Below are 17,714 nucleotides of genomic sequence, written 5' to 3' on the forward strand. Positions count from 1 at the left end.
GGGATGAGTCTTGTCCTGTAGGCAGAACTGTGATTTCTGCTAGATGTGCCTGCTGCAAAGTAAAAATTGTTATAAACATTTGAATTTGTCTTAATTTAAGGTCAAGGTTAGTCATTAGGTTTATCAGATTTTTAAACCTTTTGGGCTGTGCTAATTTGTGACTACTCTGCAGAGCTTCCTCCAGAACCAGATTCATTATGAAAAACGCTAACCTGCCTTCCAGTTGCTCCTTCACATGTACAGTGACCTTTTCAATTTTGAATAGGGAACCATATCCAAGATGGTACTGCCAAGCCAAACTCCTCCCACAGCTCAAGGCTCAGTCATTTAATTTGCTTTCCTTCTTCCCCTTTCCCGCCTGTGACGCACACAGAGATGGTAACATAGCCAATGTGTTGGCTTGGTAAATATTTTCTCATCAATTTAATGAGTTCCATTCTAGGGTCACTTGTTGCAATGATGTGTAGATTACAAGCAGTGTGCTTCTAATGGTGATCTACTCTTCACTGGTTGCTTATCCAGTTTTGTTGCCACATGAGATTTACAATGCAGCAGGGATCCTGCATTGAAATAGTGGTTTAGGCTAAGAGAGGAAATGCACCATAACATCGAATGGTCAAGTACAGCAAGCGATGGGATGGCCAAGCGCGGCTGCCCACACGTCGCAGTGTCTGAATTCGAGTGGGGAATGTTATAAATTACTTGATTGAAGAGTTAAGACATTGAGATTGTGGCATTTGAACAAAGTCTACAGAGTGAACCATTTGATTCGGTATGTAAGAAACCACAACTGCTACAATGAAATGGCTATTTTCTTCATTGGTTGACGAATCCCCAAAATGTACATTACAGCCCCTAATGACTTTGGGGGCTATCAAGACCATGGTGGGTTTTTTTGGTCAAAAGTCCATCCTCTCTCCTCCGTGACCCGGAAACTGATAAGTCTCTTTGTTAGTAGGCAAGTGGAAGACTGTACTCCCCTCTTTGAGTTGAGCAAATCTAAATGAGAAAAGGCCTATATAAGGTCATGTGGTGAATGGGTTGTTGCGCTTTGCTGTGTTAAATGATGGGGGTGCTCTTTCCTGGGCAACAAGTAGAAGACACATTGGGAGGTAGCAGCATACCTGGGAGACCAGGTGTTGATGCTAGCTAACCCTCAGAAAACACCTTCCAGACAGTCTCTTAGGTTGACAAACCTGCGTCACCGCCACATGGGGGGGAAAATGCTGGAGGCTTAAATATGTGAAAGAGAACTGCTCACAGAGCCCAGACTATCCCACGCTATGTTTCTGGGTGGTGCAACTCATCTCATTCTCAACCCATATTTTCCAGGTTCTACATAAATAAGTTCGGCAGGCTACGGTGAATGGAACCTTTTAGCCACATGTAATTGAACCTGACCCGATCACGCAATTAATCACAACCCACAATATTTGCTCAGCGTTATTGGATTCTGGGGCAGAGCATACACCAGCAGTGAGGTTGACTCTGGTCTAGCCAGCCGAGCCGTCAGTCACCCTGAAGGTGGTGGCGCTTAGAGCTGGTGTAATGTGAACATCTGACTTCCTGTCTGATGTTGCAGTTTGGCTCCTTGTATTTTTCTCTCTTTGTACTAGGTTACTGCCAGCCAGGACTGTAGGGGACGAGTACTTTTTTGACCATTCCGACACGTTTTTTTTTTTACGTTTCGAGAACCGTTTCTCAATTTCTGTCGGATTTGGCTAGTTTGAACGGTTGGCATACACAGGTGGAGAACGCAGTCATTTAAAAACCTATTTTTCTCTGAATGTTTTGTTAATCCCTGTTGGCTGTCTGTCATGCTGTGCCCTGCCATTCCCTGCTTTTACTGCCTTTTTAAAAGACTGTCTGACCTTGACAGAGTTAGAATGACTGCATTTATACTATACCACTCCTCCAAATGAGCTAAGGAGCACATTGTATATTACTTAGCGCTTTATCAATGTACAAACTGTACAATTATGGTTATGCTGCACATACTACTCCGTAAAGACGAACAAAAGATAAGATGTTGAACGGGAGCATATAGATTCTCTTAAATTTGCCTTGAACATGCAGACTAATTGGCAGTCTTGCTACAAAGCCCCCTGGGACATAGAGAATGACAAACAGGTGTGTCCGAGGGGGGGGTTTATCTGACCTGGAGCGCAGGTTGTTTGTCCTGAAGAGCTTGATGGGAACCCAGCGTTTCATGTCGTGGGTTGCCAGGACTTGAGATGTATTTATATCTAATATTAGCCCAGAGTTTCTGGTATCCGTGTTGCATCAGATTGGTGGCGGAAATGGTCTTCATGTTTATAATGAGATCCCAGTAGAGGGAGCGCTTTCAGGTAGTACCTTGGCAGTGTGAAGTTGTGAGCAAGTGTGGCTGGCAGCAAGAGACATTCCAATTCCCATTAGTGCCAATGTCTCATACACACATTAAGGGCTTTCTGTAATCTGAAGGTAACCTTGACAATTATGTAGGTTTAAATTACTTTATTTTTTTAATGTTAAGAGGAATATATTTGGTACCTTGAGACTTTGCTGTTGCTTGTGGTTGAAATTAGATTAGAAAACAAATCACGTTTACGTCTTAAACATTTTTCAAGGAGCTTGTTGACTCACCCACGTTTTTAGTATATATATATATTTTTGAAGGCTTTAGTGACAAACGCATTAGAAACACTGAGCGGTGAGACACTGGGAGCACACAGGACTCGTATCATTGTTTCAGAGGACTAAGGATAACGTATTTACAAGTGAACACACAGCATTGAGTGAAAAGCACCCCCCTCCCTCTCTATATTTCAGTGTGCAAGGATCCACCCTATAAAGTGGAGGAGTCTGGATACGCAGGCTTCATCTTGCCCATTGAAGTGTACTTCAGAAATAAGGTACATTTAACAAGGTTTTGACCTGCGTTGCATACTAAAGATTCCAACCTGTAAACATTTGGCTTAGCCTGATATATAGGAGACCATGATCATCCCACATTAGGACCTTTTTAATAATCTAAAAGTAGCATTTGAATTGTGGGTAATGGCAAAAAATGTATATTTTTATATCCACATGCATTTGCATAGTTCTTTATACAGAATGATAGTTAACACTTTCTTTGCCTTTGTACGAAAGAGGACTCTATCAATATACATTTTACCATTTGGACTTTGGTACGCAACTGACTTCTCTCCTTTCTTTTGTTTCTACGGATGTCCCACTGCACCTCTCAGGAAGAACCTAAGAAAGTGCGCTTCGACTACGACCTGTTTCTACACTTGGACGGCCACCCGCCTGTCAATCACCTGCGCTGCGAGAAGCTCACCTTCAACAATCCCACGGAGGAGTTCCGCAGGAAGCTGCTTAAAGCTGGCGGGGTACGAGATGACAGGACTGGGGGGTGGGAGATGGAAATTTCACTAGGGGTGCATCTCAATAGCTGGTGTTTATCTTAATAGCCATAAGCATGGGTGGCCATATTGGATAGGTAGGCTTTTGCTCCAGCCTTGCTTGAACACCTGATTCAGCTGTGAGAGCAGGGCTTGAGAATAGGCCTTCATATCCAGTATGGCCAACCCCTGGAGAGGTAAATTATTAAATGACAAATCAGAAGTTGAAGGGAATGTAACGCAATGAATAGCACTTTAAAAACATTAAGATGACATAAGAACTTTGACTTTGCTGGCCACGAGATATGAACCATGTCGGTTGCATATCAGGCCAGCCATTGGTAGGCAAATGGGCTTATCAGGCCAGCCATTGGTAGGCAAATGGGCTTATCAGGCCAGCCATTGGTAGGCAAATGGGCTTATCAGGCCAGCCATTGGTAGGCAAATGGGCTTATCAGGCCAGCCATTGGTAGGCAAATGGGCTCATGCTTTTTTAAATTGTGTTTTGTTTTTCTTCCCACTGCCCTCCTGAAAACCTTGTGTGCCCACAGGAATGTCCCCAAAACATTTTTGTGGACAATCGCTTCAGGAACATATGTAATTTGTAAGGTCATGAGTTTTTTATTTTTAGCAGGCCCCTCTCCATGCTCATTCCAGTAACACACCAATGTTTTTTGTCTTTGTGTATGATATCATACACCTTAATGTCTACAGGCCTTTTCAGAGGAAACAAATAAGATTGGAAAAAGACAACGCTGACTGTGACATGGTTTAATTAAGAAAGGACTGGTGTGCCATAGCAACATTTATTCCGCTTACTCCGGATGTTTTGAGGCTTTCTCCAATAGAGCTGATTGGCGTGTGAGTGTGCACTAAAATGCTTTGTGTGTCCTCCACAGCAACGGGATCCTCACAAAAGAAGTTTGGACGACTCTCAAGTAAGACTTATCATGTGTACTGCAACATTCTTCCAATTGAGATATTTACACACAAGAATGTGTTGATACTGAAGCTTCAATGCTATTGGTCCACTCGCATTGACATTGACAACGATTGGCTTTGACAATATAGGCTTGTATCCAAGAACTGTATCCAATATGCACAGTTGTGGGCAAGCTTCTATTATTTCTGAGACTTTTCCCCATGTTGTTGACCAAGTGTTTCCCCTACCATTGTAAAGGCGGAACCCACCCCGCCTAGCTCTGTTATCCCCCTCCTAAAAGAGTTTGACATCTGTTGGTTTCATTTGGAGAGAGGGTAATGGGAAGACAAAGGAAAGGATAGTTGTATCAAAGGAAATGCTTACTAAGTAGTTTTGGTGCTGACTCACAGCAGATCATTTCAACCTCAGAGAAACCTCATGTTCCCAGTGAAGTGTTAACCCTTTGTTTATATCTTGCTGCTGGGCAAGACATGAAATGTGTTTATTCTTCCCTCGGCTGCTATGTTGAAGTGACACCACAAACAAACGCACCCTCAAATTTAGACACACAAGGAAGCAGCTGTGTTGTCTTTTCTTTGCTCGCGCGTGCTCACTGTCATTCCATACAATGTAATGACTGTCTGTGAGCAGTTCCAGGAATAAAGTGCAGTGTTAAGTGGACAAGTTTATTTTTTTGAGGTTTGCTGCTCTTGGCATCGACAAGAACGCGACGATAATCTGTTAGCCTCCCTAAAAAAAAAAATATTACAAAAATATCCAAACAAGCAGTCTTTAGTTTTACACACAAGCAGCTATAATAAGCAGGAATTATGAAACAGTCCAATTCATGCGGTACTTGATATACAAATAGATTGGTTAAGCTCTTTATTCCCAGACCATGTGGGCACAAGATACAATACAATAGAAAACTGTTTTAATTTCTCTGCCCTTTTTATTGCATTGTATTATTACTATTTTACTTCTGTTGTAGATTTGATTCCCACAGGCTACATTATATATTAAATATGTTACTGATCTGTAAGTCACTGTGGATAAAGGCGTTGGCTAAATGACCCTGTTTTACTTCCAGGTGATGGTAATGCAGGAGGGTTCCACATCTCTGTTCGGCCAGCACCTCAAGCTGCCCACCCTCCCCAGCAACTCCCTGACATTGACCTTCTCAGACGCTAAGAAAAGCAAGGCCTTCCCAGGGTCAAAGGTCAGTAGTGGTCTCCAGGTACAGATCAGGGCTAGACCAACTCCCCTGCTTCTCAAACTCTTCCCAAAGAACTCCCACTTCAAAGTCCCCCCCCCCAAAAAAAGAAAAACAAATAAATAAATAAAATAATCGCAGTGTACTTGGCTAGGTTCAAAGATGTTGAGGGTATTTAAACTCTGGATTTTGAAAAGACGTTCAACTCGGCATTTCTTGGCTGCTGCGAGACCACATGGTCCTGTTCCCAATAACTTTCAGACACACTGGGGTCCTATGCTACCAATGACGGTTATAGCACCGGCCATACTGTATTAATTAGGCAGTATATAAAAGTCACTTTGGTTTTAAAGCCTGTTGAAGCTTGGTACGTAGCAGTGTTTCATTGTGATGCAATTGTTCTCTAGCGGTCTCAGAAAGCCAACTTTTAGATGCATATGTGGTATTATCCGTCATGGCCGTAAATCATACATGTCAATAAACTGGCATGTTGCTTCCATTTACTTGTTATTTTTAGGCCCTTTAAATGGTATCATTTACCGCGGCCGGGCAGAGCCCACTCTGGCAGGACTGGGTTACGAGAGGCCCAGTGCACATGGAAACGGTTTCCAATCTAAACAGACTGTGCGTGTGTGATGGATTACTGATGGAGCAGAGGGGTCACACGCGCACAGTAGTTCTACCATTATCTTCCACTAACGTCCAATGGCAATCCACCTACTGTGGTCTCCTCTCCCTCCGGTTCACTTGTAACCGACTTGTTTTTTTTAAAAAGTGTTACTGATTGCTATGGGCAGTCTGCCAAGTTTTACTTGACTATAAGTGCATTTTTATAGACTAAACGACCAAAACTCAATTGTTGCACATAACTACAAAACAGCACAATGCGTAAAGGACCAGTTAGTTTCTCAGTTGCCTTGACAGTTATAAGGTGCATAAGCAGCTTTTAAAGTAATATTCTCTGTACATAGCACTGAGTAGCAGGTGATTGTAACAAGTAGACTGCAGTAAAGTAGATGATGCACACATCCATATACTCTGGAGTGGCAAGTACCAGTGGGGGGGGATCGGGTGCTGTTTTTGTGGCCAGTTAATGTATTGGGGCTGTTATTGGCGAAGCGCATCACTTTCAGACCAGTAAAACTTTGCTATAAACGGCCTTTAAAGTTTTTGGCCCTAGGCAGCCAGAGTGTTTGTTGGTGGGAGTAGTTTTGTGTGAGTGGGTTAGCAGCTTTACGTCCAGAAGGTCCCAGGGTCAGGAGCAAAATAAAAGGGTTTGGAGGTAGTTTGGGCAGGTCGTAACACCCCCCTGTCGTCTAGACTTGCTTAATGGCATTGATGAAATATTGACGGGGGCCAGCAGGCGTGACCCCGGGACAAACAGCCTGTGTCGTTTAGTTAGTGAAAAGAGAATGCACTGGCTTTAGTCGCTTCCATCTCCAGGTTTGCTCACCGGTCGGGCCACTAAGGTCGCACTTACAGCTGTTGAGTCATCCCTCCCTTCCCCCACATTCTGGACAGAACAAGTTCCCAGCTCTTTTCTCAAGTAAACCTTTTTTTTCTAGAATAGACGTGCTCTTTATTGAGCGAGCAGTACAGAACCCCAGGGTGGCACAAGGCTTTCTCAAAATGAACACACAGTATTAAGACTCCTTTTAAAATTCCATGACCAAACCTTTTCTTTGCTCATTTATTTGTCTGGGGCGTATTGATTTGAGCATTGTAAACAAGCCTTCAGCGCTGGAAGCCAAGTAAATAATTCCCTGTAGTGTTAAGTATTATTTTTTTGACCCCAACAAATCTCACTGAAGTGGCAAACTTCAAATTGCATCATCCCTAACCATTTCCCTGGATATCTAGTCAACAGTTGATCAAGACTAATTTCAGTGGTGTGTGTGTGTGTGTGTATATAGAAAAGCCCTTGAGATCAAAAATGTACTTTTAGGCCCATACCCTCCACTATGGATCAAGGGAGTTATTAGCTGAGCTCATTGACATGCTGACGATTAGCAACAAAGTGGGTCAAACAAACTAATTAGGTGTTTGCCCCATCGTGTCCACTGACCCTGAGGCGGGATTTCTCCATCTTCCCTCTTGTCAGTGTGCAATCCTTTGAGTGTTAGTTAGGGCTGAACTAACCTTTTTCATTATGTACGTAGCTTGTGCGGGCTGTACTTAATCCAAATCGTAGAACTTGTTATTCAGATAATCACTTAGTTAGTGAAACATATCAATAAACTGTTCAACTATCCATTAAACCTGAAGGTAGCTCAAAACCCAACTTAACCTTAGAGGAGGTTGTTGCACATGAAGAGTTAAAGTTGATAGCTTGATCGACCATCCTATAGGAGACTATCCAAATAAATTGAGACCTAATCTATGTGCTTTTCGCTGCAGGACGGCTTCAAAGGATCTGACTCTCTTCTCACCACAACCACCACCACCAGCTCATCCAAGCTCCACAAACCCTCCAAGGACTACAAGGACAAGCCTTTGAAAGAGCCCAAAAGTGCCTTCAGAGACTGTAGCAGGGAACCAAGCAAAGCCTCCAAAGATCCATCCAAGAAACCCAAAGAGAACCAGCCTCTTCGGGACAACCCCCCCATCCCCAAGATGGGCTTCAAGGAGCCCAAGGCCATGTCCAAGGAGCACCGGCAGGATGGGGGCTACTCGCACGGGGCTGGGAATGGGACAGGGACTAACAAGCGACTGTCCATCACCGACAGCGAGGACCATCTGACCAAAAAGCGCAAGAAGGGCTTCTCGGAGTTGACGTTAAAGCCGCCGGGGGGCTCGTTGCTGCCGTACCCCCAATCCCACTACTCGGAAAAGAAACTGCTGAAGGACAAATCCCAGGTGCGGCCCGCTAAAGTGCGGGTGGACGGCGGTGAGGCGCTGGGGGAGCGCAGCAAGGCGCCGACGCTACCTCCGTTCTCGGAGTTGAGGGACGCCAACGACTCCGACATGGAGGACAATATGTCCACCAAATCAGATGTGAGTGGAGCCTATATGTATTTTGTTTGTGCGGTCTGCCTTGACCACATTGGAAGAGTTGATTTATACTTTCATGTCTTCTGGGCTCTACTCTGTAGCTGTAAAAAGATGTTAACCTAAGTTTTTTTTGAATAATTGCTTTAGGGATGAGCAATTCTGGTACTCGTGGCCAGTGTCTGCTGGTTTTTGTCCCTTCAAATCAGTGAGTGGTGAAACCAGGTGTACCTTTGCAGCAATAAAGTTTGTCCATTTTGTTTGCACTGTTACGGCTTCACATTCAGGAACAACCGATAGGAATCAATCTTTCTATTTAGCATTTTTACACATTACCATACGAGTATGCCCATAGAGCCAACTGGACTTTTTAGTATTAGGTAGCAGAGTGGAGTTTCTGCCTAGTGCAGGAAGAAGGTTATTGAATCCTCTGGTTTTAAAAGTGGGTCTGTTCTTTTGGTCAGTCTCATCCTCCGCATGACCAGGCAATAAACATCTAATGACCGAGTCCAAGGGGGTGGCTCATAAACATGGTTGGTGTGCAGCTGTAGAGGGGCTGCTTTTGTTTAGAAGGAAACAGGAAATGGATACCTCCTAAACCACCACCCCACCTTCATGAATTTACCTCCCAGTGCCCCATTTTGACATAGCCAAAAAAGCTGCCCATGCAAAGCAACAATAATGTTTGCAGGTTTAGAATGTTCTGCTAGATCCAGGTGGCATGGTCAACTGTTGCATTGTACTTTTTTAGTTGACAATTTGGTTAAATGTGATACTCTGTGCAAAGGATTAGAGATCTGTGAAATTATTTTTACATACCACAGTCTAGTTCCTTTTGTAAGTGTTAAGATGGGAATAACGGAGTCATATTTAGACCTTGAGAGATAACAGTAGGCCTTTCAGAGTGTTGCCAGCTCCTCACGTTCAGTAAAGGATCTTAACAAAATGGGGACTGTTATTAGCAGAGAAGCAAGCTGGGAGATTTATGGTTTTACGGCACCCAAGGAGAATGCAAAAGGACGCCAGGAATAGCCAAGAGCTCCTCTTCAATCTTTTGCCTTTTAGAAAAGAGGAAAAAGGGGGCAACCATTCTGCATTTGTCAGAAGCATCTCGTTATCTTTCTCCGTTTGCTTTCAAATTCTTTCATGCCCATGGTGTGTTCACCAGTCCCGCTACAAATACATTACATACACAGGTGCTAATCTCCCTTAACCATTTCCCCGCCAGAACCAGCAGAGCCATTGCAGCCCAAAGCCAAATGTGTGCGTGGGGGGAGGAATTTGCCCTACAGGAATGGTCATAAATGGGAAGTGGGGTGGGTGCAGGGCGAGTGGAGACAAATACCAGGTGGTCGGTCCTCCACAAGCTGCCTTGACGACTCTGGTGGCCCAGTCCTGGCTATCCCTGCTTACGCCTAAAGCGAACCTTCATTTGATCTGGGCTTCTGCCACGCTGTGTAGGCCTGGGGGAAACCACCAAAGGGGAGGGAGAAAGTAACAAGAAGAATGTCTAATGAAGGCCCCACAACTACACATGGGTAGATCATATGAACAGATTGTATTTTAGGTTAACTTCTGTCATGTAATGGAAACGCAGGCTGTTTCATGAATTTGTCCTTCGGTGTAAGCATTGGCCTACTATTGCGCAACAGTACACAAGTTGGTCCCTCGTCAATACAAAATGTGTAGGCTGTGTACACTGCACATGTTGCATGCCTTCCTGACTCTTTCTCAGCGCAATAGGGTGGTTTGTGGTTGGTTTTATGTTTGTGTAGTGCTACATGTCCATGAGTTAAACAGTCATTTTTGTTAGATTGATCTACTACATGACCAAACTGAAAGCGCACGGCACCTTAATTCACATCAATACGACCTTGTTTGATCAACCTTCCACTGAATTGAGAGTGAATTAACTGACGTTTTGGCCCAGTCCAGCAATGTTCATCTTGTACTTGTATCACACTTCAAATAAAATTGTATTAGTCACATGTCCAAAAATTTGCACAAAAATGAAATGGTAACACAATATAATAACAAGACTATATACAAGGAGTACCGGTACCGAGTCAATGTGCAGGGGCACGAGGTAGGGTAATATGTAGGTATGGGTAAAAGTGACTTGGCAGTCAGGATATATAATAAACAGATTAGCAGCAGCATGTTTGAAGCGTGTGAAAGTGTCTGTAGTGTCAATACACTTGTTTGTGGTGTGTTGGCGTGTTAGTGTAATATGTGTGGGTAGAGTCCAGTGAGTGTGCATAGAACCGGTGCAAGAGTCGTTGCAAATAACTGGTGGCTTCGGTAGACTGAAAGAGATGAGACGGCAGATTGATGGGGGCAACCTAATACTAAAGTCCCGTTTATTGTCCTATAAGAGGTCTGCTTTGGTGGCTTTGAGCAAGGCAAGACAAAAGCCCCGAAAGCAGAATGGCTGTGAGATTTACGATGTACTGAAGAAGCCCTGGCCCATAAACCAGTAGACCAGCTGCATGTTTGTTGTCGGAGGTGACGGTTATTGAAGTTTCCCTACCTTTTGTCCTCACTTCTCGCGCCTACGCTCTCTCGCGAAAATAATGGTGGATGTTTCTTTGGGGCCTTCTACTGTCTATTGGGAAGAGAAGTTGTTAAAACCAGTTTATCCTTGTTACAGTTGGGCTGATTGAAGGTTTCCCTGCACTGCAGCAGAGGTGAAGAAAATATGCTTCAAAGGGGATATAACTGCACTACTAGGGACATACTGTATTTAAGACATGCATTTTCCTGATTTAATTTATTGTTAGTTTACTACAAAGTTGCCACCACCATGCGAGAGTTTGTCACATTAACGATGTTCCGTTGCTGCAGCTTTTGCACAAGCACTTTGAAAAGTAACATTTAAACCAAGACGTGTGGGTTTCCTGGTTTAGGTGCAAATCAAATGTCTGCAGTATTAAAAATGGGCTAATGGCCTTACGTGCTATGAAAATGGACATCTAAGATGTGGGTTTCTTACTCAGACCACGTGAGCTCCATTTAGTTTCTGTGTGTTTTTGACTCCAGCACACTAGAAGACCTCATAATTCTGAATGAAGGCTAATCTTTGGCCCTCTTGATTGACTAAGTCTTTGGATCAGAGAGAAGTTCATAAACTGTAACAAGGGTATACGGTTTCAGAGACCAGGGTTACAGAGGGCTCTATTTGGCAGCCTGGGCCCGTAGATTAAGAGGCTGTATCCCCATAGCCAGGGAGGCGATTTGTGGCTGCTCGCACGCCTCTAGAATTTGAATGGAATTCCATCTCGTATTCCACTTGCTCTCCTGTGTAGTACAACGAATTACAGAAGGCTTTCCCCAGGGCTGAACCATACTAGGCAAGCAAGTCAGTCGCTTTGGTTCGAGTTGCTGTCTAGGGTTAGGCCTTAGCCTCTACAGTCACCAGACATGGACACACACATCCTGGAAGTTGCATGTCATAGCGGGGGAAGGAGTAGATTTATCTTTACTTTGTGTGGTGTCTCGGGGCCACAGATCAGACAAGAAAATGATCTGTCATTTAGCTTCAAAGTGCCTTTCCCCTTAGTATTCCACTTGGATGAGGTTTAAAGCTCCCAGTTACACAACCATGTGGTCACACACACACTTGGATGCATTGTCTGTCATTGCCTATTTCTTCTGCTGGATACTGTATTGTTTTTCTCATGGTATTTTGTAGTCTTTAGCCCAGGGATGCACTCCTACTAGTTTCCATTTTCTCCCTGGCTCATACTTAATCAACAAATGCTACTGATTGGCTGGAGAGGACACAGTACTACAGTACATAGAACTCTGCTGGAGAATTGGAAGAAGTCCGTGTTGGCCTTTAGTCACCAGCTGTTTCTCCCTACAAATAAGTTTTGGTATGTTCTGTGAAAAACCTATTTTAGCTGGGTGTGAAATGTACATGTCAAAATACAATTTATTTGTTTACCTCCCTCCTTTCTCCCAACTTCTATCTACCTTGTCTCATTGCTGCAACTCCCTTAAAGGGCTTGGGAGATGCGAAAATGAAGTCACGCGACTTCCGACCGATATTAGCATTTTTCGCGCATCGGTATTAGATAGAATGACGCGGCCCTGCCCGCCTGTGGGGGAAAACAACATTTGGTTACCACATTGGCTCACAGCAGAATCGTTTTGAAACGCAATTTTCTTTGTCTGCTCATTTTAGTCAATTACAAAACTATATTTAAGAAAAGTTCATGTCAAACAATTACTTTTCAACATTGCCTGCTCCAGAGCATTCTCACTACTTATAACGGTGCTAGCAACAATATGCTAGCTACCGACCGGAACGTTAAACTTGCCAAAACTAACGACGCAGACTAACGTTATAAGCTACAAGTAGTGAGTGGAGTTACAAATTCAATATACTAAACAAGTTAAATGTTTTACCTGTGATAAGGTTTTCCACACATAACTACGTGTAGCCTACTTTGACACTGGGTCCCCACCGAATAGCTTGAAGTAACAGGGCTCTTCTCACAGGCTCTATTTTCCTACGTGGAAGCATTACGAACCGTGGGTTGGGACTTTTACCAGGTTACATGCACATTGAACAACACGGCCTGTTTAGGTAATTCTGTATAACAAAATATTGACAAAGGTGGCTCTCTTACAATAGTGGTGAATGGGAAAGAATGTTTGACTCAAATTGAGTGTGTGGTCGAGGGGAATATCGACTCGGTGTATGACTTGAATGGGATTTGTTCCACATTCTAATACATTAGCATGTGTAAACAGTGACAAACTAAACCAAAGCCCCGGATTGCAGGCATACCGTGTCCATGGACTACTTATATGGTAAGGAAACCAATTTGTCTTTGTGTAATTTCTGAACTATCCCTTCAATTCCTTTTTTCTGTCGGTCTTCCCTGCTTATTTATATTTTTAAAAAATATTGAGGGGATGAGTTGTGGCTGATTTCTTGCGATATGGAGGACGAAACCAATGATGACTTAGTCACGTTTGGCTTAACCCACACAGTGCTTCAAGAGCCAGCTGAAATATAACACTGACAAATAATACTCTTCCTTATTTTATGGGCATGTGGTTGACTTTAGTAGTATGTCTGTGCTGTTTCACCTAACTATTTGTACAATGGTAGTGGGAATTTTAAGCAGTGTGGCTATTTTGTTCTGTCTTTTTATGTTTAGCTAGTGGCTGGTTCTTGCATCTTTTCAGCTGTTGCACCACAGTTGCTGTTTGTCAGTTTTGATTGAAGTCACTTTTTCATTAGCTTTAAAAAAGTAATGTACCGTTACAGCTTTGCTATTAATCAAGGCAGGGTGAAGGGTAAGGGATAGGCCTTGGTAATCTCCAGCTCTCTCCTTCACTCGCTCTCTTTCTCTCTCTCTCTCTCTGGAACACAGCACAAATGCCAGACCAGATGATTTTAACGTGGCGCTCTGAAATGCCCTTTATTTATTTTTTACAAGTTTCTCGTTTTTGGCTGGACAACCAAAGACTGAGAAAAGCCTCTTGATTTACAACCGAGGCCTCTGACCATGCATTTGATGTCAGCGAGACACCCAGACAGACAAACAGGCTGTAAAATGCTCCAAAAAGAAAGGGAGAGCGAGAACATCAAAGATTCCCTCATGACTCTGTGGGACCCCACAGGGGGGCTTGGTTTTAATGGGCTTACCCCTACACTTGCCAGCCAGACACTTGGCAGCATCAATACTCAGCCCAGATCTTGGTAGAAGTGAGGGGAGGAGGAGTTTTTTTGTGTGTGGTAATGGAAGTTTGTTGACTCTTCCCCAATTTGGAATGGAAATCGTACACAGCCTTGCAGCACACCTCACAGGCCAGACTGGAAACCGAAGCCACACCATATCAGGCATAGATCCATCACCTGGAAATTCTCCAATTCAATTAATTATTTTTGTTGCCTCAGGAAAATAGCTTGTCCTTTCCATTCAGGCTCTATTCGATTTTTTAAATCAACTGTTTCTTTGTTGCAGCAGGTGTATTCATAAGACTGCCCTATCAAGCGTTTTATAAGCTGAAAACATTTTGTATCAGCCCTGTCCTGGCTGTAAATCACTGCTTTGTGCTGCCTTGGCTGGAGGGCCAGAACACTTCTGTGAGTTTCGTATTGTTCAAGAGACCCAGGCCTAGTTCTTCCAAGGGGTCATCTGAGAGGAATGTAAACAAATTAATTCAGATTAACTTTAATGGCTTCTTCAGATTTCCTTTTGTGCAGCCTTCTGAGGATTAACTTAATGGTAACTTGCAGATTTTCATCTCTTTCTCTACTGAAAGGAACTATCACCCCCTTTGCACTAACTTAAAACACAGTGGCAAAATGTACAACTTTTTTTTTAGACTGACATGGATATGAAAGTTGGTGTAATAGGTAACAGAACTTCTGGTGTCATTTGGAGCACAGTAGATCGGTACATTTAGGCACTCATCTTCCTCCCTGGTACTATGAGTGTCATGATATGATAATGTATGATGTCCTCCTATAGTCTCTTAATTCAAATACCCCTCCTTTTTGTTCACTCAAATTGTCTTGGTTAACATAATACCATCAATTAGTGATTAGCCCATACATGAAGGAAGGAGGCATTTTCAAAGTATTGGAACCAAGCCATTGCGCACCCACACATGTTAGTGTTTCTACAGTGACGGGAGAGTGAATGTTGTGCATGTACGTTGTAAATACAGGAGCCCCTGGGAGCCCAGCCAGTAAACCTGTCACATTCTCTCCTTATTGGCCCATGCCAGGGATTTCATCACTGCCACTCACGCCACCGGGGTGCCAAGCCTGCTTACAGAGCCCGGTCTTCCTAAGGATTTAATGCACTTAATAGGCTTTCTGGACTCTTATTAGCTATTATTGCAGCCTATAACCATAAGCCCAGTAGGAACTGTACTAAGGAGAAATGTAATGGTTGGGAGAGCCACATATCCAGTAAAGAAGTTGCAGATGCCTCCTGCAGTGCTAGAGGCGTCACTACAGACCTGGGTTTGATCCCGGGCCATATCGCAACCGGCCGTGATCCGGAGTCCCACAGGGCTGCACACAATTAGCCCAGCGTCGTCTGCATTAGGGGAGGGTTTGGCCGGGGGGGCTTTACGTGGCTCATCACACTCTAGCGACTCCTTGTGGAGGGCTGGGTGCCTGCAAGCTGACCTCAGTCGTCAGGTGAACGGTGTTTCCTCCGACACATTGGTGCAGGCGGGTGTTAAGAAACGTGGTTTGGTGGGTCATGTTAACTTTTTGTCAATCTCTGATTTGAAATGTATTTGTTAAAATAATATTTGATACTGGACATGCACACGACTTGCAAGAATTGGAAGTATTTGATGCTTCTACACCTCCATTGCTTGCTGTTTGCGGTGTTAGGCTGGGTTTCTGTACAGCACTTTGACATCCGCTGATGTAAGAAGGGCTTCATAAATTGCTGGTTTTATTTAACCAGGAAGTTCCATTGAGGTTAGACTTCTTTCCCAGTCGAGACCAGTGATCAATATGTTTTTCTCATTAGAATTTGTTTGTATGAAACTTAGGCAGCATAATGGCTCTGAATAGGACCAAATTCACCCCAGACCACTTGAGTTGATATGGGCGTGCAGCTGTGTGAAAGTATTATGTGGATGGGTATGCGGGAACTTAATTGGGATTTTCTGGCTTGCTCCAGAAATGTTGTCTTTAGTATGTGAAAATTGAACCAAATTCCCTTTTTTATATTGACATGCTGCAGTCTACCTTTCAATGGTTGCCTTCCTGTCCAACTGTCTATTTAGTGTGTTGAGGGGGGTGAATACTGCTTTCAACCTTGTGAAGCATTGTAAGTCTACCATGTTTGGGTTTGACAAGCCCAGATTTACGATGGAAGCAAGCACTGTTATGCCTTTTTAGGATGGAAGATAATTGGGACTATCTACAAACAAAAATTATGATCTCCAATCCCCTCGCATTTCTACGTGACACACACACACACACTACCATGGCCCTCTGTGGAAATGTTATGCCCCCCTAACTAGACTTGAAGCGTGGGCTGCGGACTCAGTGTTTTGTGTCCAGTGTTTGCACCCTACCCAAGGGGCTTTGCACTCTGTGAGCACTGACATTTGCCATGTAGTAGATCGTGTCTGGGTCACTGATCTCTTTCCCCCTCTCCTCTTCCCAGTCGGAGCAGCCCAGTCCAGCCAGTTCAAGCTCTAGTTCCAGTTCAGGATTTGCAGCCAGCCACAAACGCCAAGGTAACACCAGAACCTATGCATACACACTTCTCCAGATCACCTGGAAATGGCAATCATTCTATTTTTATTTATTTATTGGCCACCCCTAATGGGGTATAACATGTTGCATCTCTTCCCCTTCACTCCCATGTTGTGATTTTGTTCCATGGACACAGTGGCTGAATTCGTCCGCAGGAAGGTAGGGGCCGTCCCTGCCACAGCCCACACAGGTAACCTCACACCTGACTACACAATCTATGGATGGGATCGCAAGACTGGGCATGATTAGTCACTATCAAATTGTTTCCTCTTTACGAATGTTCGCTCTCTCTCTACACACAGTGTTGGGTCCCCTTCGTTCAATAATTCACGACCTGCACTCCGACGACAACGAGGATGATTCGGAGGAGGACGACAACGATGACAACGACATGGACTCTGACCTGGAGCGACAAATGCACACGCACATGACACACCGCCACCGCCGGTAGGTAGTGCCTAGGTTTGTCATGGCCCTTTGGGGGGGGGGCCTCCGGTCATTTTCAATGGGGCTTTAATGAACTGGCAACTTAAAGGTTACTAGTATTATATGCCATCTCAGGTACTACCTCTACCGTTGTGCCCTTAAGCAAGGCTCTTCATCTCAAAATAGCTTCAGGGATGCTGCTCTGACCTTGTGCTCTGTGTGTGTGTGTGTGGTTCGATTGGATGGAAAAACAACCACAAAAAAACATTTACCTATTTGCATAATGGTCCATTATCAGTAATACAGTTGTATAGTATTCCAATGGTTGTCATCCTCCTTTTCTGCAGGGTCAGCTTGAGTGACGGCACTGAGAGTGAGAACAGCTCAGCGCCCTCTCCCCACTCTCGCCACGAGCCCCCGCCTTTAATAAACACCAGTAATAACCAGGTAAGACCAATAAAATCATCAACATTATGAAATTGAACACAGCTGTTATTGGTTTTAGACACGGCTTGTATGGAAACATCA

At 43.9% G+C, this 17,714-nt stretch overlaps 1 protein-coding gene across 2 annotated transcripts in view; it reads left to right on the forward strand.

Annotated features, from left to right (window-relative positions):
• Positions 1-17,714, forward strand: part of mllt3 (MLLT3 super elongation complex subunit) — a 45,692-nt gene that overhangs the window by 20,387 nt on the left and 7,591 nt on the right. Inside the window, exons 3-11 of one of the 2 annotated variants that reach the window (XM_024434769.2) lie at positions 2,812-2,894; positions 3,210-3,374; positions 4,286-4,324; positions 5,399-5,527; positions 7,919-8,515; positions 16,669-16,741; positions 16,897-16,950; positions 17,063-17,207; positions 17,534-17,633. In XM_024434769.2, the coding sequence (XP_024290537.1) occupies positions 2,812-2,894; positions 3,210-3,374; positions 4,286-4,324; positions 5,399-5,527; positions 7,919-8,515; positions 16,669-16,741; positions 16,897-16,950; positions 17,063-17,207; positions 17,534-17,633 (1,385 nt within the window). The remainder of the gene's footprint in view (positions 1-2,811; positions 2,895-3,209; positions 3,375-4,285; positions 4,325-5,398; positions 5,528-7,918; positions 8,516-16,668; positions 16,742-16,896; positions 16,951-17,062; positions 17,208-17,533; positions 17,634-17,714) is intronic. The other variant, XM_024434770.2, reaches the window with a different exon arrangement.

The sequence above is a fragment of the Oncorhynchus tshawytscha genome, linkage group LG10 (genome assembly GCF_018296145.1).
Source record: "Oncorhynchus tshawytscha isolate Ot180627B linkage group LG10, Otsh_v2.0, whole genome shotgun sequence".
Classification (NCBI taxonomy): domain Eukaryota; kingdom Metazoa; phylum Chordata; class Actinopteri; order Salmoniformes; family Salmonidae; genus Oncorhynchus; species Oncorhynchus tshawytscha.